Source organism: Leopardus geoffroyi, chromosome B2 (assembly GCF_018350155.1).
Source record: "Leopardus geoffroyi isolate Oge1 chromosome B2, O.geoffroyi_Oge1_pat1.0, whole genome shotgun sequence".
Classification (NCBI taxonomy): domain Eukaryota; kingdom Metazoa; phylum Chordata; class Mammalia; order Carnivora; family Felidae; genus Leopardus; species Leopardus geoffroyi.
In genome coordinates, this window is record NC_059332.1 from 130507846 (window position 1) to 130531322 (window position 23477).

The window sequence follows — 23477 nt, forward strand, 5'->3', positions numbered from 1 at the left end:
AGGCTTGACATGAACCTTGATGATGAAGATCAGCAAAACAGACCTATTTTAAAGGTTGATAATGTCTTCTGGCACATTTTATCTTGGGATATATTTTTACCATAGCCAAAATTCTTCTCAATACTTAACGAATACTCAAAACTGAGGAAATAAATGTAAATGAAGATGCTTAAAATCTTTCCAAATAAAAATAACTAAGCCTAAGATTGCTTGTCTTCTGGCAACCAGCATCAAGAAAGAAAGCTTGCTGACTGAAATTATGGCATGTATAGTAAATGTCTCTCGAAAATAATTTAATGTTGCTGAAATTTAATGTTGTGACTCCTAAGAAGTATTAAAGAGGGGCATATATTAAGAGCCTGTTACAGTGTCTTTGTCTAAGGATAAATACATGTATTTGTTTTTGTTTAGGGTATTTCCCATGATAGTAATTTGCATGATTTTTCACTGCCTTGCTCCTTTTAAAAATGATCTTCATTTTATTTTATTTACTAAAAATATTGTCTTCTGTGTATTTATTTATTTTTGAGAGAGAGAGCAAGAGCACAAATAGAGGAGGGGCAGAGAGAGAGAGAGAGAGAGAGAGAGACAGAATCTGAAGCAGGCTCCAGGCTCTGAGCTATCAGCTTAGAGCCTGATGCAGGGCTCGAACTCACAAATCCTGAGATCATGACCTGAGCTGAAGTCAGATGCTCAACCGACTGAGCCGCCCAGGTGCCCCAAAATGATCTTCATTTTAAAACATCCTCTCTATTTTATTAAAAAAATGCTATGGCTTTATTTTTGGCACCTTATAAGTAGATGCATGTAGAGACTTAGTACCTTTTGCTTAGTCTTCCTGAGATGAGAGAACTTAAATTATCCTGTGACTTTTTGTGCTGGTGACTCGTCCTTTTGTGGGAGTGAATAGAGAATGAAAATGCAAACTTTTTGGGGAAGGAAAAGATGTTTGTTGAAGAAAATAAATGTATAAACAAAAGTGCCTGAAATTATAAAATGCATTTTCTGGTGGCATGGTGGTGGTGGGGGTGGGTGGGCGGTTTAGGGGTGTGCTAAAAAAGGTGGAATGAGGGCCTTGGCCTATGTGTGCCCTGTGCACAAGGGGCGTATGTAGAACTGCTTACATGTCACACTCGCTGTTTGGACTTGCTCCATGTCTCATGACCGCTGGATACAAAGATAGAGGAGTATTTCATGAAGATGAAGAAGCTTATTCTGTATTCATCTTAAGGTAATTTTGGGTGAATTTTGATAAATGATAGTTTAGAAGCACAATGGAAGATGAAGATTCATTGCTGGGAGTGTGCTATGATACATGCCATTTCTGTTAAGGATGGGTGACCATTTGGATTTATGTATTTATGTTTCATTGCCTGACTGCAAGGCAGTAAGGCTTTACTCCTCAGCAGAGCTGGCAAGAGAAAACCCAGTCCTTTGGAGAGAGAAGCTCTGAGTTTCTGAGTGGTTCAGGTCACAGAGGGTCTTGTTCGACTTGCTGAGTTTTTTATATCGTAACCCAGTGGCAACAGGGAGAAGTCATTGAAGAGTGTTGTTGAGCAAGAGGGTGATGCAAGGGGATTTGCGTTTTACAGGACTCTGGCTGATGGCATTGCGAGGAATGGGTTTGAACTGGGCAAGATTAATAGCAGTGCATGAGGTCCGGTAAGATAGTCTTGCAGCCATCTGGTGAGAGGTGATTATGACCAGAAATGAGGCAATCACAGGGGGAATAGACCTAATGTCTTGATCGTATGGTAGAGAGGGAGAAGATTGCCAGGTGGGATTAGAGCCTGAGATGAGGAATAGAAGGAAAGAACAAGTCAGGGCAAGGGTGCAAGTTGGTGTGGAGTGTGAAGGAATGCTACGTCTCATTTGGACTATGTTGAAATAAGGTTTGTGAGTAACATCCAGGAGGAGATGCCCCAGTATGCAGCAGTCACTGTGTTTCTATATTTAGGTGAGGGAATTTGGCTAAAGTGCAGAAACTTTTTTCCCCCCCCCTTTGGAATGAAAGCCTACTATTGGCTTCCCTATCAGTTTATCTGTTCGTTCAAATGCATTTATTCTCAATTTTCCTGTCTACATTCTAGGATATTATTATCATTTTAATTATATTTCAAAATATAAGCTTTACATTTTGGCAGTAACCAATTAATAGAGCTAATCTGATTCTTTTCTGGAGAAAATCCTGCTGCCCTGCTGCCTTTCTGGGTTGTTCTTACAATAAGTAGGTGGCTGTTTTTGCTCTCGCACAAGATGTGTTTTTGGATTATTATATTTTCATCTCCTGTGTTCTCTTTCAGCCTAATTTTCATCCTCTCACTCCATAGGTGCAGACTTTGATGATTTAGATTGTTGCCGATCTTCCCTGGTACCCAGCTCCATAGCCAGCATTGTGTTTGGGGGTGCGGGGGTGGTATACCTCTGTTGTGCAAACTTTATCTGCTGGTTCAGGGACAGGAATTACAACTTCATATATTTTTTTTTGATAGCAGCTTTATGACATATAATTCCACGTTTCACACAATCCATCCATTTAAAGTGTACAGGTCAGTTGTTTTTAAGTGCGAAAGGTATGTAACAATCACTACAATCAAACAGAACATTTTCCTCATCCCAAAAAGAAATCACATGCCACTTAGCTATCAATCCCCCATTACCAACCCTCTAACCCCCTGCCCCTAAATAATCACAAATCTACTTTCTGGTTCTGTATATTTGTATGATAACTTAATATTTTTAATTACATCATTAATTGACTGCCTCTTCCGATTCTGGCTTTGTAGAGATGTTTTGATGTTGTTAGCCTATCCAGAGGGAGGCAGTAGAGGTTCTCAGTATAGACCTGCAGGGAAAAAAATATACAAGCAGAAGCAGAAAAATACACAAAAACACTGCTTGATAAACACAACAACTCTGTAAGACCCAATATAGGACTTTCAATCATGCTCTAACATGAAGGGCTGAGAAAGCAGACAAAGTAAAAGAAGAGAAACAAATACTTTCAACACTGTATTTCTTTCAAAGAACCGTGACAACATTAGAGAAATAGCAGCCTTACCTGGGTTATTAGTTTGAGCAGGACACTGATAATGAGAAACGTCTGTCTTCTATTTCTGGCTGTGCCCCTTGACCCAGTCATTTAATCATTCTGGGTGATTTTGCTCATTTCCTAAGGGTACTTTACCCCAATTGATATTTGTAATAGTATCCAAGCTGCAGTGGAAAGCACATCTCCCATATACACATACATATAAAGCCCCCAAATTCTGTCCTGCGTTTTTATATCGTATAATCATGTTTTATATTTCTTACTCATAAAATTAAAACAGCTTTATGGCAAATAAAATGAGATCACGAAGATGCTGTCTAAGGGGAAACGTGGTAATTTAGAATGTTAGCAGTTACAGACTTTTTAAAAATTTTATTAACTTTACTGTTTAATTAGAGAAGTCCTAACCTAACATTAGAAATTCAGTTTCTAGTGGCTTTTCTCCTAGGCAAGCATCAGAGAGCCCACGGACGACACTGGTTTTAGGGTGCTGTAGGTAAAGCCACATACCCCCCCCCCCCCACAGGCATTTTTTGTTTCGTTTTATTTTAGATGATCTTGTTCTGAGACCTGTCTGGAGGTGATTTATAGCACTTAATGTATGGGCTGCTATCATTAGAGTCAGGTACGTTTCTGCTCTTCTCAAGATTTATAACAATGTCTATTCAGTCATCCCACAGAGCACGGCCCGAGCTGCATTCAGTCGGGGAGTGAACGCATCTCTCAGAGTGAGTGAATGAATGCCACTCCATCTCTTAATATAAACTAGCTTCAAGGCATGCACCGTGGTGATGTGTTGAATCTCCGTTCCCAGGAGATGTCTGCTATGTATCTGCAGCTTTAATGTTTCACTTAATATCCTTTTTGGCTACACAGCCAGAGCGCACTCCTCTCCAGCAGCAGGCAGCGTTTGGCTCAACAACTTGCTCATTGTCTGGCCATGCCGAGCTGAGCAAGTACCGGCTGTGAGCATCTGCTGGGGGGCTTTCTTTGTGGCGTTTGTGTGTGTTTTTTAAATTGAGAAGAAGTTGAAGGAATACCAGCCTCCTTTTGCCTAGCATCTAAACCCCTGTATCTTTCAAATGCATTCCTGGAAACGAGCATGCTCAGAGAACTGGCAAATCATTGTCCAGTGACCGGGAGGAAATGATCATTGCTCTTCATTTATAATGCAAATTCTGAGGTGTCTCCAGAAGTGTGGTAAACTTAAAATGATGGCTGTGGTGAGAACATCTCTGCAGAAAGTTGTGGTTTTGTTACATCGTTTACAAAGGATGGCAGTTTCTTCTCCTCGGTATCAGAAGCTCTGTAAGGTAACTGAGTGATTGAAAATGAGGATCTCGGGTGTCTGACAATTCTACTGTTTCTCAGGCTCTAAAAACTAACCTTTCAGCGTTCTTAGCAAGGAAAGATTCCTTTTCTTAGTGACGGATTGTAAGAGCTGTTAAAGTGAGTTGCTTCATTAAATTTTGTTTAGGAATCTAAAACAAGTATTGTTTCAGTGCGTATTTTATTTTGCATTTGACGAAAACCTATCTTCTGAGAAGGGCTGATAAACTGTTTGGAGAAAATATGGCAAAACTACATTCATTAAGACCTGTTACCTCCGTGATACTTTGTAGGGTCTTAATATTGCATGCTATATTAATTTTGTGTAAATTTTAGTAAATGTAAAAGAGCAGTTGAAAATAATCTTTCAGTAGATTACTTAAAAACTCTCTATCCCTTTAGAGCTAATTGTTTTTTTCAATTAAAAAAAAAATAAAGCACATTTTAGAAACTCCTAGACTGAATCTCATCGTAAAATATCCCCTATACTCTTGAATCTTCATATGCTATAGTTAAACTTGAAGAACTTAATTTTATTTGAACAGGTGGATTAAGTACACTTTCAGGAGGCAACTTGTTTGACAGTTGCAAATTTCAAATACTACGTCATCCTAATCATAAACCATTGAATGAGCTCCTGTATTAAAAAAAAAGTTAGCTCTTCTATTTTTCATCATCGTTTTGTTTGATTTATACCAGGTTCATAGTGCCTCATTACTTTTGTCAAAAACTCGAGCAGTTTGATCAAAAGGAAGGAATTCTACCAGGAATGTAAAGCAATTTATTATAGCACCGCAGTGTCACATTCTTCCTTCACATCATGCTCTCAGTACCATTCTCAAGAATATCTTGTTGCCCTGTTAGCTGCCCAAACTCATTTGGAACTGGAACAACTGTCTCTAGGGCAATATTAATTTTCTGATGTTACAAAATAGGACATGTCCAGGCACCTAAACCGCATATTATGTAGTAGTGCATTGGGGGCAGGAGGAGTAGTATTGTATTAACTTTGTCATATATTTTCACCTTTTGCAGTTTGGTCAATTAAACGTATTTCTTTCCAGAAACTTTTTTTTTTTTTTTTTTTAAGTTTTAAGGGACAGATGAGTAGTGTGGCATTCTTTACAGAAATACTTCCAAATGTGTTCATTTGCATGAAGTTAATTAAAATGTAATGTAACTTAATAATTAATTTAGTTACTAAAACCCTTAAATTAATTATTTCAATGTGTTGTGTTTTGGTTGACTTTAGATAATAAGTTTATTCTGGTATAAACACGTTATGTATTTCAGGGACAGGCAGTTTTGATAACAATAAAAACTCATTCACTAATGCATGTTACTTTACCTCTTTAACTACAAGTGTGAATATATAAAGCATTCTTTTTGTATTAGCTAGGTTATTTTTCTGATCCATTTGTATGCACACTTTCACAAAATCAAATACTTTTCTCAAGTCATGTGATCCAAGTATTTAGTCTGAGGCAGGAAACAGTAGAAGTTCAGATACTAGAGAAAGTTACTTAGTTTCATAATTATACCCCAAATATGCACAAATTCAACTACTGAAGTCATTGGGTAAGTTATTCCCATGAGAAGTATGCTTTGGATAGATTTCTTGAGAGTCATAATTTCCTAAAGGAAACATTAAAATTTAAATGTTGAGAATGAATGCTACTTTTGCTTTTAGAAAATTAAAACTTGTGTTATTTGCAGTTGGAATGTTATCTTCCACATTTCTTTCCTCAGATGCAGAATTAACAACTGCCCAGATAATGAAATGAGAAATATGCAATTCCAGTACTCTCCAGCAGGTGTCAATAGAAGGCAGTGATATATGAGATTTTGGCTAAGAAACTGAAGTCCAGAATAGGAAATGGCCAAATTGCTATGCAAAAACCAGATAGTAACAGATATTATTTATTTGCTTGGTTATGTTTTGAAAATTGATCTTAGTTACTGAGCTGTATTAACTTACATGGTATAAATAAAAGTCTTGGTTGCAGAACTAAATATTTAACAGTTGCTATCTCACATATTGACATAGGTAGGTATCTATTTATAGAAAATGAAAACACATAATTGTATTATAATTATCAGTAGTCTGTATTACTTCAGTGTTTAAACAAGTTTGGTATTTATTTGCTTTAAGACACTTTAAATTCTTTCCCCCTTAAATTGTCCATGTTATAATGACTGTCTCTCCCTATACCTCCTACATTGTCTAAATTTAGTTTCTTAGAAAGGAAATGCTGTAAGTTTTCAATGTTTCTTCATAAAAATATAGAGGTCTCTTGTAAATACATTTACAGACCAAAGTGAATGAGAAAAAAAAATGTTGCATAATGTAAAGGAGATGTGACTCTTTTAAATTCATATTGGCAGTTTGAAATCCAGTGTCTGTTAATATTCTTATCCTCTTTTTTAGTCATTTTTAGGATCTCTCTTTTTACATATTATATTATTCTCTGTGATACCATGTCTTTGCTTATTTTCAAACTTCTTCTGAGTGTTAGAAAATAGTTCATGTGTTACACATTTGGAAATTTGTGTTGAATATTCTCATTTTATGTGTTTTCCTGTATGTTTTGAAGGGGGGGAAATCATAGAAGGAGGCCCCTGGAATTCATGGCTGTTGGAGTTAAAATGTGCTTTTCCTCCTCTCCACCTATTTACACATTCACTTGTATTTTTGCCTTTGAAAATATTTCTTCCTTATGGTACATCCCATAAAATTTGGTCAGGACACTGAAACAGAAGTGTTGTTTATTTGGAGATATAATTAGCAGCAATGAAATTGCCCTGATGACCTAAAATCACCTCATGTTGGATGCTAATTCTTCCAGATTTGGTTTTGATTGCTTAGTTCCTTTAAAATATTAATAGAGCACAGCAAAAATAGAACTGAATGCAGGTGATTAAAAAATAAAATCGACTTTAATTTGTTTTCCTTGTTATCTGATTATTTGAGGAAATTTTATTATTAAATCTTTGTATTAAAGCTGAATTTATGTTGAGTTGGAAAGGAATTCTGTAAGTCCTGTTTTCTTTCTTACTGCCAACTTTTGTAAAATATTTATTAATTGCAGGCATGGTGAAATCAGCTTTTTTTTTTTTTTTTTTGTAAAGCAGATTGAGATAGGAACCATTATCGAAAAATGAGGAAAAAAATTAGTGTTATAAACTGAATTCCTCATGACTTAAGCATTAAAAAATTTTTGATTTAAGTATTATAAGTTCTATTTGCCTGCATATGTATATAAATCAGTTTGGCTTATATGGCTTTAATCATCTGCAAACCTTTTTGATCATGTAGTCCTATCAGTAAAAACATTTTAAACATATATATGTGTATATATATATATATATATATATATATATATACACACACACACACACACACACACATACATAAATATATATCCATTTAAAAAGTTATACACATATGCCATGGGAAAATCACATATTAAATATTAGTAGAGCATAATTTTGTTCTTACTTTCCACTGTTCTCTTCTTGCACCCCAGTTGGTTGTCCTTTTCTCTCTCATACACACACCATTTTGGTGACTGTTGATTTTGTGAAACTGGCTATTCGTAGCCTTGCCTTTTGGGGCACTCAGGCTTTCATGATGGTGCTGATCTTCAAGTCCTCCCTAAGAAACCATGTCTTCTGTGGTTTCGATGAGTACTCTGAAAACTAGAGTCCAGAAGATCTTGCCCAGCAAATCTAGATTGACCAGTGAGGTCTACAGAGGTTTGCTCTGTGTATGTGTGTTTGCATGTAGACAACATGGAACTATGTGGAGGGTTACACTGTCACCAGGCAAGGATGTATGACCACAAACGCGCATAGTCTATGAACAGTTTCAGATTCACTGACAAAGTACATCTACATTCCATTTTCATCTACATATGTGGCTTCCCTTTATTTAGAGATAGTTAAGATTGAGTATGTGTTTTTAAGAAGATGTGGAATGGAATGGTGTCTTTTCAAATCGTTTGCACCCCACATAGTTAAATTTTATGTTTTTTATTCCCAAACATTTCCCCACCTTTATTATTCTTTTTCCAGGTGGGAAACTACTATTCTTGAGTACTCAAATATTCATGTGTTTTAGGGTGATGGTGCTCTTACTCTGTCCTGATCTGAATGTTGAGATGTAGGTATTGTAAGGTCAGCTTTCAGTCTCCATAATCAAATCGTAGACATGATCATTTGGATCATAGAAGAGGTCACAGTAATGGTTTCTAGCCTGAAGGTAAAACTCTAGTTGATCAGATGAGCATTGGCTCTTCTTGGTTTAATGAGAAATTCTCAGTTCGGTTACTTCAGAAAATTTATGAAGGCTGAAGCTTAGTGGGGGGAAATGCCATACATGGAAGGATTTGCCTACATCTAACCTGTCACTGTTGATGCATTAGGCATGTTGCCTCATAGCTGTATGGATCCTGGGCAGATTACTTCCCTTACTCTCTGTGTATTTATGCACTCTTTCAGGAGGCTGAGATTATAGATGAAAGTGAGGTGGCTCTATGGAGACAATACTTACATCTCTGTGTGTCATCAGATATTTTCCTCTGGCTTCCAAAAGCAGCAGCATGATTTTTGGATGATTCTCTGATCTCTGTGTTGCCATAGCTCCCCAAGTCAAGGTGTATATCAAAATCATTTAAAAATACCATTATCTGGGGCGCCTGGGTGGCGCAGTCGGTTAAGCGTCTGACTTCAGCCAGGTCACGATCTCGCGGTCCGTGAGTTCGAGCCCCGCGTCAGGCTCTGGGCTGATGGCTCAGAGCCTGGAGCCTGTTTCCGATTCTGTGTCTTCTTCTCTCTCTGCCCCTCCCCCGTTCATGCTCTGTCTCTCTCTGTCCCAAAAATAAATAAACGTTGAAAAAAAAAATTAAAAAAAAAAAACCATTATCTAACATTTTGTTAATCAGAAACTCATGTATAAATGAGTACTTTTAGGTAGGAATGGTATAATTAGGTATGATGTAATGCTTTGTCAATTAACTAAAATATAATTAGAACCACTCTATAAAATTGTATTTCAAATAGTTCCTTAATAACCAAGGTATCAAGGTTTCATTATTTGTATACGTCTAGATCTGTGATCTATAAATCAAGGATAAAGTCATTCTGACAGAGTTGGACTAGCATTATGGATATGGATAAACCTCTCCTTTATTTTAGAGTAGCATTTGATAATTGTGACTAAAATGTTGATGATGCACCTTTACCTAGGGGTAAAGTTTATTAAATTTCAAGGGGAAATTTCTAAGCTGAATGTACTGCTGGATTTTCAAGTTACAGACATTATCTACTCCCTCTTACTAGTGACTCTGATCACTGCCAGCTTCTCTTGGTATATTTGGTAGTTTATTTTTAGCTCTCTAAAATAAGCAATTAGTAGAACTCTTACCATAGAGATAGAAGAATATAGAAAATTTCATGCCATGGTAGCTTTCTCGGTTTCACAAAGGTTATTCATTCCTGGGAAAGGTAAATGAGTCCCAAATAATTGAAATTGGAAAGCATATGAAGTGCATCAGAGGGTTTCTTTTCATTTTTCTTTTTCTAGTTCAGTTCTATGGAATTGTAGAAGATTAATTTATAACAAAGCTCACTTATAAAAGCAGACAGAGCCTTTTAATGCTCAATAAATACTAGGCTGATATGAAAGTATGGCTTGATAAAGCTTAAGCAAGAATTTTGGAAAAGCATCAAATGGAAGAAGGTGTTGTACTGTTTTCACAATAGACGATTGCTTTTGCTTTAAGAAAATTGAAAGGAAAATGGTCAAATACAGCAATAAAATAACTGCAAGCTTTCATGACTGGAAAAAGTCTTGTTACTACTGATATCATTTCTTTTCATTTTTAAAGTGCTTGAGTTTACAGTGTGTTTTCTCCTATTTCTTCATTAATATGTATGGCATTAATCAATAATTATATTATTATTTATCCTTAAGAGATAGGTAGGAAGGAAATAATCGTTTTTTTTCACATTTAACTAATGGTGAAATGGGATTTGTAAATTGACAGGTCAAGGAACCTGTCAATAATTGCTCAGCTACTGTGTGGCACGACCTGAACTGAACGTAGTGTCTCTTTACGCTTAATTGCAGATAGTCTTAGGGATTATACTGGGCTAAAATGAGCAATGCACTATAGAAGGTATAGAAAGAGAAATCACATTAACGAAGTAGTAGATACTGTTTTATTTTACATTATCTTCCTATGTATTTCGTTTTCTAAAGAAATGTAGCTTACAGTATCCTTTAAGATGTGAAGAGATGTTGGAAACTGAGTCAACTATTTCATTCTACAGATGATGAGACAGATCACCTATAATGGACATTTTATTGCTGCTAGTCTTGCGAGGTGGAGATACACTTGTTTTCTCCTAGAAGTTTAAACCTAATGAAATATGCTCTTTTCAAAACTACTTTGATATTTGAGTTCTGGCTATCTAACTCTAAAAGAACAAAGATCTTGTTTTAGTTTAAACTTATACATTGGATAATACTCTTTTAATGGGCTTATTTTACAGTTTTATAAAAAAGATGGATTGGTTTATTTTAATGCAAATTAATAGTTGGTTCTGGTTTTTGATTCATAATTTAGTTTGGTATGAGTCTCAATACACAAGTATTGAATTATGTATTCGCTGAAACTAATTCTCTATACTCAAATGTAGTTTTTATCATTATATTTAAAAACACATAACGACTCCTTAAAAGAATAAATTGAATATAGTCAACTAATTTTCCAGACTGTGTCTTTTCTAATAAGAAATTTATGTTGTGTTTGTTTGTTTTTTTTTTTTTTTCATTTCAACTCAAAGATCAGTACTGGATGGCTGCCCTGTGCCAAGGTATATGTTAAGTAGCATAAGCATAAAATGCAATATTACATTTTCCATGTAAAGTAAGGAAGTACAAATAACTTGTTTAGAAGAACTTAAATGGTTAATACTATTCATGCCAGTCTAGAGTTAGACTGTGTGTATTCGAATAATCCTGGCCTTACCACTTACCAGTGATGTGACCTTGGGCAAATCATTTAACATCTCTGTGTCTCAGCTTCCTTTCAGAAAATGGTGTTGGAATTTGTTTCTCTCACACTCTCAGCCTTTCTCCCCTCTCTGTCAAGGGGTTGTTGTGAGAATTGAAACAGTTAATATTTATAAAATGGTTAAACAGAGCCTGGCACATAATAAATGGCATATATGTTGGTTACTCTTGTTACAGAGTGGGTTATTATCACTGTTATCGTGAGTATGTTGTATGTTGATCAAAAGAGATGGTTGGGGCGTCTGGGTGGCGCAGTCGGTTAAGTGTCCGACTTCAGCCAGGTCACGATCTCGCGGTCCGTGAGTTCGAGCCCCACGTCGGGCTCTGGGCTGATGGCTCAGAGCCTGGAGCCTGTTTCCGATTCTGTGTCTCCCTCTCTCTCTGCCCCTCCCCCGTTCATGCTCTGTCTCTCTCTGTCCCAAAAATAAAATAAACATTGAAAAAAAAAAAAAAGAGATGGCCCATGTGATGTGCCTACCATCGGGCCTTCAACCTAGAGATTCTCTAATGTCTCGTGGGTGTGGGGGTATTGCCATCATTCTTATTATTTTTATCCCTAAAGGAACCCTTAGATTTTAACAGGGTGTTCACATTGCAATGGCTCAGGGAACTTTTCCTAAAGATTCATGCCCCTCTGGGTCTGAGATGCAACTTCCGCCATCCCTGCTTTTAACAATGGAGGAAGAAAAAAAAGTCTTTGAAGTTTTTTCATTTTGCTATGTTCTCTGTTTGAGACCCAGCTTGAAGAAGTGCAAGTAAAAGCTTCCCTTGACCACTGAGCTTATGACAGAAGCTCTTGTAGGATGAGTATTCCTCAGTCTAGGAGGGGAGGGGCTCCTCTAGATTGTTGATTAGGCTCCCGATAGCACTTAAGGATCTAGGTAAGCCACAGCAAAACTGATGTAATCATCATTTATGTGAAACATCACATTTGGAGGAAGTTCTGTTCCATTACCAGAAACTGAACAGAGCAAAGGAGTTATCTTTACTATGACCGACACAGGAGGAAAAACCAACACATTTGCTTAGAAGAGAATGGAAAGAAACGCGGACCCTCTTCAATGTGTTCTCATCACTTTTAAGAATTATTGTTTATGGTGCCATCACATTTGAATCTAAGTTCACCCTGGAAACATTTGAATTACTGTTCTTAGTATAGGCATACTATTAATTATAGCCTTTCATGGAAAGCTCTTCATATTTGGCTCAAAAATGATACAGAATGAGTTGTTTTACTTTTTCTCAGGGCACACTTTGCAAGAGTTTAAAAACATAAATGAAGAGAAAACTTTTTTTTCTCGAAAACATTATCTGACACTATATGTTCTCCAGATTCAGAATTTTGAAAAGACCAAGGTGTGTGTGCACATACCGAGTAAGAGCTCCCACAGGATCGGCATCCCTCAGCCAGGATGGTTGTGATATGGACTCAACGGGAGTGTTGTTTCTGATTAGGGTTGTTTTTTTAAATAACCTTTCTTTTCAGCTTTACGTATGATGAATGTTTTTCCATGTCATTAAACATTTTTTATATTGTGATTTTTTAATACTGTAAATTCTGTTGAATGGCTGCAGGATAATTTATTTAAGTGATCAACAATGATTAGATAAGTAGGTTATTACCAGTGTTCTCATGATAACTAATTCTGTGATGAACATCCTTACATACCATTGAGTACATCCTGATTATTTCCAGGATGTACTTTTAGAATAGAATAACTGGACCAAATTAACATTTAATGACATTAGTTTATATTTTGCCAAATTTTTCTCTTTAGAGATATTACCTGTTTTCATGTCCATTAGCAGCTTAACTGCCTAATTTCCTGTACCCTCTCAGAAAACAGGCGATATCGATTAAAAGAAATTGTTGGATGAAAAATGTAGCCATGTTGTATAATATAAACTAAAATCTAGTGAGGTTAACTGATTTACCTAAGTGTGGGACCAACTAGTCTATTCTAGAGGTGTCTGAATTCCAGATTCAGGGCTGTGAACCCAAACACTGTAATGTCTAAAACAGGATGTGACAAATACCATATTAATAAAGCTAACAGTTTTTTGAACACAGAAGGAAAAAAGTGAATTCTGATTTGAAAATGTCAGGGAAGTGTTTACAGAAAAGGTAGTCCTCATAAGGATCTTGAGGAGTAGATGGAATTGAACAGAGTAGAGCATTCTGGGAGTAGACAAGTGGATGAGCAAACACACAGGGCACAAAAGTGTGCTCACTGTAGTCAGAGAACATAGGGTACTTGTTTATCAGAAATGGCTATGAAATTCACCCACTGGCATTTTCATCTCCATAAAAAATGATTCTTTTGGTTGCCAGCTACATATGCCAGATTGACTTTTGATTGTTTCCATAATTTAGTCCAGTGTGAAAGGAAAAATATTTGTGAATATTGGAGATATTCAGACACAGCATTTCCAAAGGGGAATTCTAAAATGAGAAAGTGCATAATATTCATGTCTTTGAAATAATGTAGTTCTTCTGAGTGCCTCCTTTAAATGGAACAAGGCATTTTGATATGAGAGTGACAAAAACAGTTATACCTTTAATTGTAACTCGGTTGATGAGAGAATGACACAATATTTCAAGCAAAAATAAAAAATAATTCACAGTGGAAATCAGTCTACCCACTATTAAATTACAGATTTGTAGAACTTGAGAGTTTATAAAAATTGGAACTATTTGACCAGTTTCCTCATCTTATGTATGAGGAAACAAAGCCTAAACATTTATGTGGTCTTTACTCTTAATACGCTTTGCTATATTACTTTATGCTGCCCAAGATCACACAGCCAAGTGATTCTTGGCTACATATTTAAGTTTCCAGGAGATTACTCTCATGTCCATTACATTTTATGTGTGCTTATTTTAATAGAATGTATATTTAACTTTGCCTAGTATTATAATTTTCTGTTTATTTCTGTTTCTCCTTCTGAATTGTCAGTTTCTTGAATTTGGGACCATATCTTATTTTAGAAGAGTTTTAGGAACACAGCACGTATTTTCAAATGATGAATAAATCACCCAAATTCTAATTTTTTCTTAGATTTACATTGTTGTTGTAATATAGTAGACTCCATGTTTTTCTTTTTAAAGAGTTTCATTGAGATGAGATTCATATACAGTACAATAATTTTAAAGTGTACGCTTCACCATTTTTTACCACATTCACAAAATTGTGCAACCATTACCACAGTTAAATTTTAGAACGCACCCCCCCCCCAACCAAAGAATCCATGAACAGTCTCTCCTCATTTTTCTCCATTCTGCTTTCCCAGCCTTAAGCAACCGCTGATCTATTTTGTTTTGTTTTGTTTTCCTTCTTTTTAACATGAGACTGGGAGTAGGTTTGAAACCTTAGGTGTTAGTTAAAAGGGTTGGAAAAATAATCCTAATTTACCATGATACATTTACTACTTTATCTTATAGAATTTGATAGTTTTTGAGTTTTAATTATTAATAATAATAGGATAGCTTTCGTTAAATGGTTTGTAAACCTTATAGCACTATAAAATATGTTTTTTAGTTTTCATATTAATTATTTAGGGTACTGTAAAAATATATTGATATGGGAAAATGCTGAATTCAGAATCCCAAGACCTAGGTTTGATGACCTTGCTGTTTGATCTTTTGTAATGTTCAAGTGATATATAAGTCCTCAGTTTCTTCCTATAGACTGTGGAGATAATATGCATTCTGTTTAATTCAGAAAGATATTATAGGACTGGTAAGTTAATGTTCATGAATTTGCTATAAGGGCTAGAGTATTACTAAAATTAAAATATTAAGTTTTCTATGATTTCTTTTTCTACAAACCAGCCAACCAACAAAAACAATGACAGTATTTACCCACATGTACTTTAACCTTGGCTTACTGCTGGAATAATTTTTGAAATTTGTAAAAGAACATACTAACTTAAAGCTTCTATTTATCTCAACTCAGGCGGCAGAATGGTGAATACCAACCACCTCTTGTCTTTCTGCAGTGCAGGGTCATTTCATTTTTCTTCTTTCCTACGGCACCAAGCCAGCTTCCATATTAAGGTACATTCTCTGCCAGCAAAATCATACTATTTCCAAACAACTTAAATTCACACTGAGGCTACGTGAAAGGGACCATGTCTTCAGAAAAGGACTAATGGCCCCCAAGGCAAGCAGTACCTCGTCAAAAGAAATATTCTGAAATTTCTAGGCAATCCAAAATTAGGGCAGCCATAATTTTTATAACCTATATATTATTTTTCTCAGATGCTGGTGGGCACGTATAAAACTTGGGAAGGCTTCAGGAAGATCTTTCTTGAATTTCAATGATAATTAAATATTCTGGTAATTCTCAGATGATTTTTGCATAATCTTTATTTTGAGAGTGAGGTTTTGATAGGTCCTGAGTAACCTGAATTAATGACTGTAATGACTGAGCGCTGTTTTGCATTAATTCTTGAAGCAAATCCTAGGTTGCTTCATTACATAGTCTGTCATTATGGAAGATCCTTACATGACGTGGTGGTAAAGAAAGGGAAACATTTGCTCTTTTTGAAGTAATTGCATCTAATGGAAGTCTAATGACCTATTATGCTTATTTCTAAAAGCTGAGCAGCAAAGCTTGATAGGAAGCTACTAAAGGATTTGAGAAATTATAATGTAAACCAGAATCTCAGGAAGTCGCATGTGGTTGAGGATCAGTACTTTATGACAATTAAATAATTTAGTAATTATCTTGTGCCAAATGTCATCCTTACTTTAAAAGCTGTGGTGGTTTCTAGAAATGCATCCATACCACAGAGAGCTGAGGTAGAGGGCTGCCTCTGTCCAGGTGTCTTGCACCTTTTAGGTGTCTTAAGGTTTCTCTGAATTTAATATGCAGATTAAACAAGGCAGTGAGTGTACCTTGTTCTTGTGGGTACTTAAATCCTAGAACTTAATAACCAATGATGACTTTGGATATTTTCAAGTTTAATTTCCGTATTTTCTAAAGATGAGAAGACAGGCTTCCGGGGAGGGGGGTTGTTAATTGAACTGTTTTAGGACATATTAATGGTTAGTGGCAATGATTGAACTGCTTTGACAAGGATATATTCCATTTTTGGATTTTATGGGACAATATGATACAAATGTATTTTACAGGTATCTGAGATGGACTGTTGACACCAAATGAATAAAATAGTTGGTGTAGATGATTTACTTGGAGATGGGTCCTAAAAATAAATGAATAAAACATAGCTGTTTAGATAAAACATGTATGGTAACATCTTACAGTTGCTAAATTTGGTTATCAGTGTAATGCTGATTATTTTACTGTCTTTCAACTAATCTGTAGCCTTGAATATTTCCATGATAAAGTGTTTCGAAAGTAGCACCAACTCTATGATAATAGTTTGGAGAGATTACTGGAAGCTCGGCAAACTTAACTGTTGAGAATTATGAAAGAAATTTGAGTTGCCCTCCTTTATATATTGTTCACGTTTTTAAAACTTAAGACTCTGACAAGTGCAGAATAATTTAAAAGTGTCTTGACTTAGCTGATAAGAAATATTTACTGAATCGGTAACTTTTCATTCTTTTAGCTCATTTAAATTTGAACAAGTCATTTAAAATTTTTCGTTTCTCCTTTACAAAAGCTGCACATGCCTACCACAAGAGTGTGACTTCCCAAAGCATGAACTATGTAGTATTGACACCCTCATTTAGTATAGTTTACTCATTCTTGTAGAGATCAGAAATTAAACTGCCTTTGTGAAGGCACTCAGTCCTTCAAATTAATGTTAAATTTTTATATTGATAAGGAAGTTTGGTTTGTACCCCTACTTAACAAGATTTTCCAAGTCCTGCGTGGAGCTGACAGCTTTTGTCCAGGCAGGCTTAGGGGTCCTTGACTATGATGTCCTTCCTTTGGGGTGTTGACGTAATGTCTTCATCTTTCACATTTGTCGAGGTTAATAGAAATTTATCAAGACACAGTTCTTAAACTCCTTAAAGCCTGGGACTATCCTTGCCTCTAGGAAAGACAAAAAAACTTTGCCAAAGGAACAATCTACTCATAATGGGTTGTTACAAAAGCCACTATTACTGACATCTTTTTGTTTTGCTTTTCTCATTTCTTCCGAGTTGCAACATAAAGCTGCTGTTTTATTATTTGACTTAATCACATATGGTATGGTTGTTTCAGGACTCCTGCTGTTATTTTTAAGCTTTCTGTCTCTTACCTATATATATATATATATATATATATAGAGAGAGAGAGAGAGAGAGAGAGAGAGAGAAAGAGAGAGAGAGAGAGAGAGAGGGAGAGAGAGGTATAAGGTATACATACATACATACATACACACATACACACAAAACACTTTCACTTTGCCAAATGAACTAAAATTTCTCATCTGGTGAAAGAATGATGGAAACCATAATATCTGAAACCTGGAGTTTTCCTTATTTACTGAAAATTGTATGAAGCACATTTTAATGCTGTTTTCCAAGAATGGATTGGAATGGCATATTTGGATTTAATTGGAATGAGACATAAGTAACTGAAAGAGTGTTTGGGAGATTTCAAAACGTATTTATTTGTTTATAATGCAGTTTGTGCTCCTGATTAATTGCTCTTGATTAACCTCCCTGCTATTTAAATTAAATCAAAATTAGCAAGTATTTATTGCAGTCTCCGAGAAACCTCATTCAAGGCTTAAAACACCATGGAGAGCAGTAGAATGTTTCCTTTCATAAAAGCCAGAATTTGAAGACTAGGGACCCACCTGCCCATTTCTGGATATTTACCAGTTTAGGACAGGTGCGTGTCAGGAAATGGGCTGGTTGGTTAGGCTGGAAGGAAGTGAGGAAAGGTACGCGTCTAAATATTTCTCCATGATACCATTTACGTTGAAAAAATCTTTTGGGAGGGTAAACAAAGAATTAAGGTACTTCGGAATCAGTGTGGGGCAGTGGAGGGGTGCCCTGCAGAGGAAGTGAGAGATTTGCCTTTTACTGTACTGAGTGAAATGGGTAGCTCACTGATCTTTGCTGAGCTTTGGGGTTTCACCTTGAAATTGGTATGAAAAGTTGTTTTTTAGAAAAATCTGTGAATTAATACTGTCAAGGAAGTGTGATGACAGCGCTTTTTTTTTTTTTCAAAAAAATTTTTTTTTTAAGTTTTTATTTTTGAGACAGAGAGAGACAGAGCATGAACGGGGGAGGGTCAGAGAGAGGGAGACACAGAATCGGAAACAGGCTCCAGGCTCCGAGCTGTCAGCCCAGAGCCCAACGCGGGGCTCGAACCCACAGACCGCGAGATCGTGACCTGAGCCGAAGTCAGACGCTTAACCGACTGAGCCACCCAGGCGCCCCGACAGATAGCTCTTACAGGCATCTGTAGCAAATCACTTTTGATTTCGTTTGACAAATTAAAACAGATTTCTTTGGTTTTACAAGTAGCACTTCACAGTTTTATTCCTGGATATATTAAAAAGGAAGTACTCCTTTTGTGAAATGCAGAAGAAAAGGCAGAAGAAAATAAAACTAAATCATTAATTTTGCTACTCAGAAGGGAATATTACTGTCTTTTCCTACTTTGTGTGTCTCTTCCGTTCTTTTTGAATATATATTTGTATGACGCATAGTCATACAAATTTGGAATCATGTTTTGTAAGAGTACTTTTTGCCTTTAAGGATATTGCCGTTTTACTCCTCATTAAAAAAATCATGGTATTTTGTGGCAGTGTTAGGTATTCCATTTGTGAACTGGACAAATAATTTTTTTCTAATTTTGACCTTATAATGCTGCCACAGATTCTTTGTGTATACATCTTTGACTGTAATTAATTGTTAATTTTTGTTAGGATGAATTCCTGTAAGTGACTCTGCTGGATCAAAGGTTATAAGCTGCCAGGTGGCTTTCCAGAAGGCCTGTCCAAAGTGTACTTTAATGGTGTATGAGAATATTGGTCCTATCATAGTCTTGTTAGTCTTGAATTTTATAAATTTAAAATATTTGTCAATTTGATAGTTTTATACTGCATCACTAATTACTTGTAAGAATTTTTTTCTGATATTTACTGGCCCTTTGTCTATGGCCAAATTTTAATTTCCTTTGAACTACTATACATCTGTTTGATGTTTGAACACCCAATCGAGATCTATTTGATGTTAGGGAATTCAAATTACTTGGGAAGCACTTCTGTCACTGAAGTCATGAAGTAAATAGTTCCCAAAGTATTTGAGAGCAAAATTGCAAGTCTGAGTCCCTACAGTAAAAAGTTTTTGACATATTATGAGAAAAATTCAGACATTACAATGATTTAAAAAAAAATGTCAATTCACAGATTCATTCGTTCCCAAAATGAAAACAGAAGCTACAAGGGTGGCCTCGGCATTATTTGAATAATTAATGTTTTCTGGAGAATCCATTTTTACATTTTCAATTTGTTCTGAAAAGCTCTAGTCCACTCGTGACATAGCAAGTAGTATCTTAGTATTCATATTCCCATAAGATTTAAATAAATAGGTTTTAATTAAATGATTTCCAGAATATGAATTGTCTACCGCTGCAAAAAATAAAATCACTAGTCTGCAAGCATTTTATATGAGCCTAGCCTCTTACAAGGTTTATGGAAGGACTCGCTCCTTACAGTCTATCCTTGCCTCCCCTACACCTCTGTTTCTGTTGAGTAAAATTCTACCGCCATGAAAAAGTCTTTCCAAGTTCCCAGTGAACACAAGATTTCTCTTTGACACTGGCTTGACATTACCTTTTGGGTCCTTGACCTGACTGTGTTGCATTTATACCATCTCATAGGACTTACTCAAGTCCTCATTTGTTTCTGGCAGTTATGTCAAATCAGCAAAATACAGCGTTTGTAACAAAAGTACATTTTCCATGCCTCAAAATTCTGTAGCACATCTGTCAAAGGTTTGCTATACATGGAAAATCATAGGCTTGATATGCAACCGTGGCACATAATACATATTCACAAATATTTGATGAAATGAATTAGGATAGAATATTAGTTTGCTGGGCAAGGCGTTGATAATAGAACTTCCCTTGCAGTTTCATTGTTAAACTCTGATCTGTTCAGATCTGTTCCCACTCTTCCTTTATTACCACTGAATAACTTTTGCCTTGTCATCAGTTTGGCAAGAGATAACCTGTCAAATACTTGTAGAAAATTACTTTGAAATGAATCGATATTCTATTTATCATGTCACCTCTACTTTAAAAGTCTACAGTCCAATGTGTCTTGCACCTAATCCCCTAATTTTTTTTGGCTTCAGCATGGGCACTAGTTTTTCCCTTCCATCTTTTATGTCTAACTCTTGAACTTAATACTAAGTATGAAGTAAGAAATCTTCATTTTCAGATCTCACTAGTATAAATATAAGTTAAGATGCATTTCCTGATATCTAGGATATTTAGACATTCAGCAGAAGACATTTGAAGGTTTCAGATAGCTTTCTGTTCTCATTTTGGATCTCCTTTTTTTTTCTTTGTAAATGTTTGCCTTTGTGAGTTGCTAAAAAGAATGATTTTTAAGTTGTGTTCCTGTTTTAGTAGTATTTAAGTTCACACTGCAGTGATTCTTTCTTGGAAAGCTAACGTGGAATATATTTTGTTGGTTTTTTTTTTCATGTCTTAACATTTTAATTGAGGGTATTTGCTTGTTTGAACCTAATAGAAATAAATTCTGATTGTACCCTCTCAACCTGCAATGTGGTAATGATCAGAGACCATAGATGAACTTAGTTTCATTCAATATTATTTATAAAATGGTGTTTAACATTGGGAAATAAAATAACTGATCTCTTTGCTATTTCGGTGTGATGACATCATCCTACAGAAAACACTTCAAATCATATGCCGTTTATACATGCACAGATGTAATTGCTAATACAAACCAAAAAAGATAAAGAGACAGAGCAAGAGAGAGCTAGATGGTGTCTAGGGCATATAATAATTAGCATTTTTAGTAACAACATCTGTTGCTGGCAATATTGCTGGCAGTATTGTAGGAGAAAGCAGTCATTAAAATTAGCTAATGCTCAGTTTAAGTGCCACACAATATACTGACATTTTCAATATTTTTACTAGTTTTGCATTTTCTCATTCCAATAAATTTGTGGTTTTGAGTTGGTTTGAATGCCTTGTGTTATATTAAAAATGTTCTTCAGATCACTCCAAATTGATCTGGGTCTAAAGCTTGTGTTTCCAATGGGTCAGAGTAGCATTGTTCCAAATTGTTACAGACATATATTATCCAACACCTTGGATTGGATCCCTGTGACATTGGTCCTACTTGATTTAGATCCTCTCTGAGTTAGAAATTCCCCCCAACCTGAAGCATACATTTTCCTCAAATCTTATTCTCTTACCATTCTTGGTGTTTCATTTTGGAATTCTTATTTGAGGTTTAAGTGTCAAAATCAATGTTAAAAATTTAGTGAAGCTTGTCAGTTGGATTAATTTGACAGGTAACCCCTTGACTCCCAACCTGTGATTCCTTACTTGTAGATGGGTGTGTTTCCCTCAAGCCTCAGATGAATCCCTCTAAGAAGAAGGAAATGAGAGGCTTCCGCTCTACCATGTGGTATCCTTGAAATTTTTGTACCGCCTTTGTTGTAAACTTGTTCGCTCGTTTGGGAGTATGTCCACTTGAAAAAAGAAAAGTAGTCTATTTTCTCTTTAAAGGGAAAACTAGTGAATCAACATTTGAATCATATACTAAGATACAGAACAAATTGGGACTCTGCATAATTGTTTATGAAAATAAACACAGTCAGAAATTATGTTTCTGGAAATATTTTGATGAGCTGAAATATTTCCCATTTATAATTTTGTACGTCCATATTGGGTATCTGTCAAACCCTGTTCTGGGAGATACTAAAATGTATACTGTGAAAGTATTTTTTGTGGTCCAATTAGTTTGGAAAATTCTGCAAATTATGTCCTCCTTTGGTGCCCTATGATGCACATTATAAATTCAAGGCTGTGAAAACTCCTTCAGTAAAGAAACAGACTGAACTTTGCTCATCTCAGTGTTTGCCAAACATTTTTTTCCCTGCGCCACTTTTTTATTATGCAAACCAGTTTAAGAAATCCTGATCCAGTCATCCCAAAATTTAACTGCTATTTATTTCTGTTGAAGGTTGAAGAAAGGGCCTCTAGCTAAAAGTTATTTGCGTGACTTGTAACAGGCTTTTTGGCTCTTTATGATTTCTGACAACATTTTCATGGCAGGATTGACTCCTAGACTTCATTAGTACCCGTAGAGATGGACACAGATGATGTTAAAATTCACAAAAAACTGCTGTATAAACCATAATGAGTTTATTAATTTATATTGGAGGATGTCTTTCTGAAAGATTGTGATGCCCATGAATTTATATAAACATAACTTGGAAGGTCAGAGATAAATTGGGAGGATTATTGGCAAGATTTACACGGGAGAAGGACTGATGACAAAGGTCACTGTCAGTTGACCTTGTTCAGTTTTACTTGGGACTTTCCTAGTTTTCACTCCGAAGTCCCCTCATCCTGAGATACCCTCATAGTTCCAGACCAACCAGGGTGGTTGGTGACTCCATTGCCCTGTAACTCATGGCACATCATCAGTGACTTCTTGTGTTCCCCACATTTCATTTTTCTCTCCCCTCACAATTTGTGATGGTTAATGGTGTATGTCAATTTGGCCAGGCCGTAGTGACCAGATATTTGGTCAAACGTTACTCTAGAAATTTCTCTGAAGGTACTTTTTTAGATGAGATGAACATTTAAGTCAGTAGACTTTTAGTAAAACGGATTACTTTCCATCATGTGGGTGGGCCTCATCCAGGAAGTTGAAGGCCTTAAGAGAGAAAGACTGACCTTCCTAGGCAGAATGCTTTCAGCAGACTACTTTCAGACTTGAATTGCAACTCTTTCCTGGGCCTGTAGCCTGAATGGACTACCCTTCAAATTTTGGACTTGCCAAGTCTCTGAACCATGTGAGCTAGTTACTTAAAATAAATCTCTTTTTCTTCCCCTT

General features: G+C 35.9%; 1 protein-coding gene across 9 annotated transcripts in view; it reads left to right on the forward strand.

Annotated features, from left to right (window-relative positions):
• Positions 1-23477, forward strand: part of UTRN (utrophin) — a 519130-nt gene that overhangs the window by 283515 nt on the left and 212138 nt on the right. The window contains exon 1 of one of the 9 annotated variants that reach the window (XM_045499925.1): positions 3940-4365. The exons of the other annotated variants lie outside the window; for them this stretch is intronic. Coding sequence (XP_045355881.1) covers positions 4222-4365 — 144 coding nt within the window. The 5' untranslated portion in view covers positions 3940-4221. Of the gene's footprint in view, positions 1-3939; positions 4366-23477 lie in introns of those variants that run through there. 9 annotated transcript variants of the gene reach the window in all.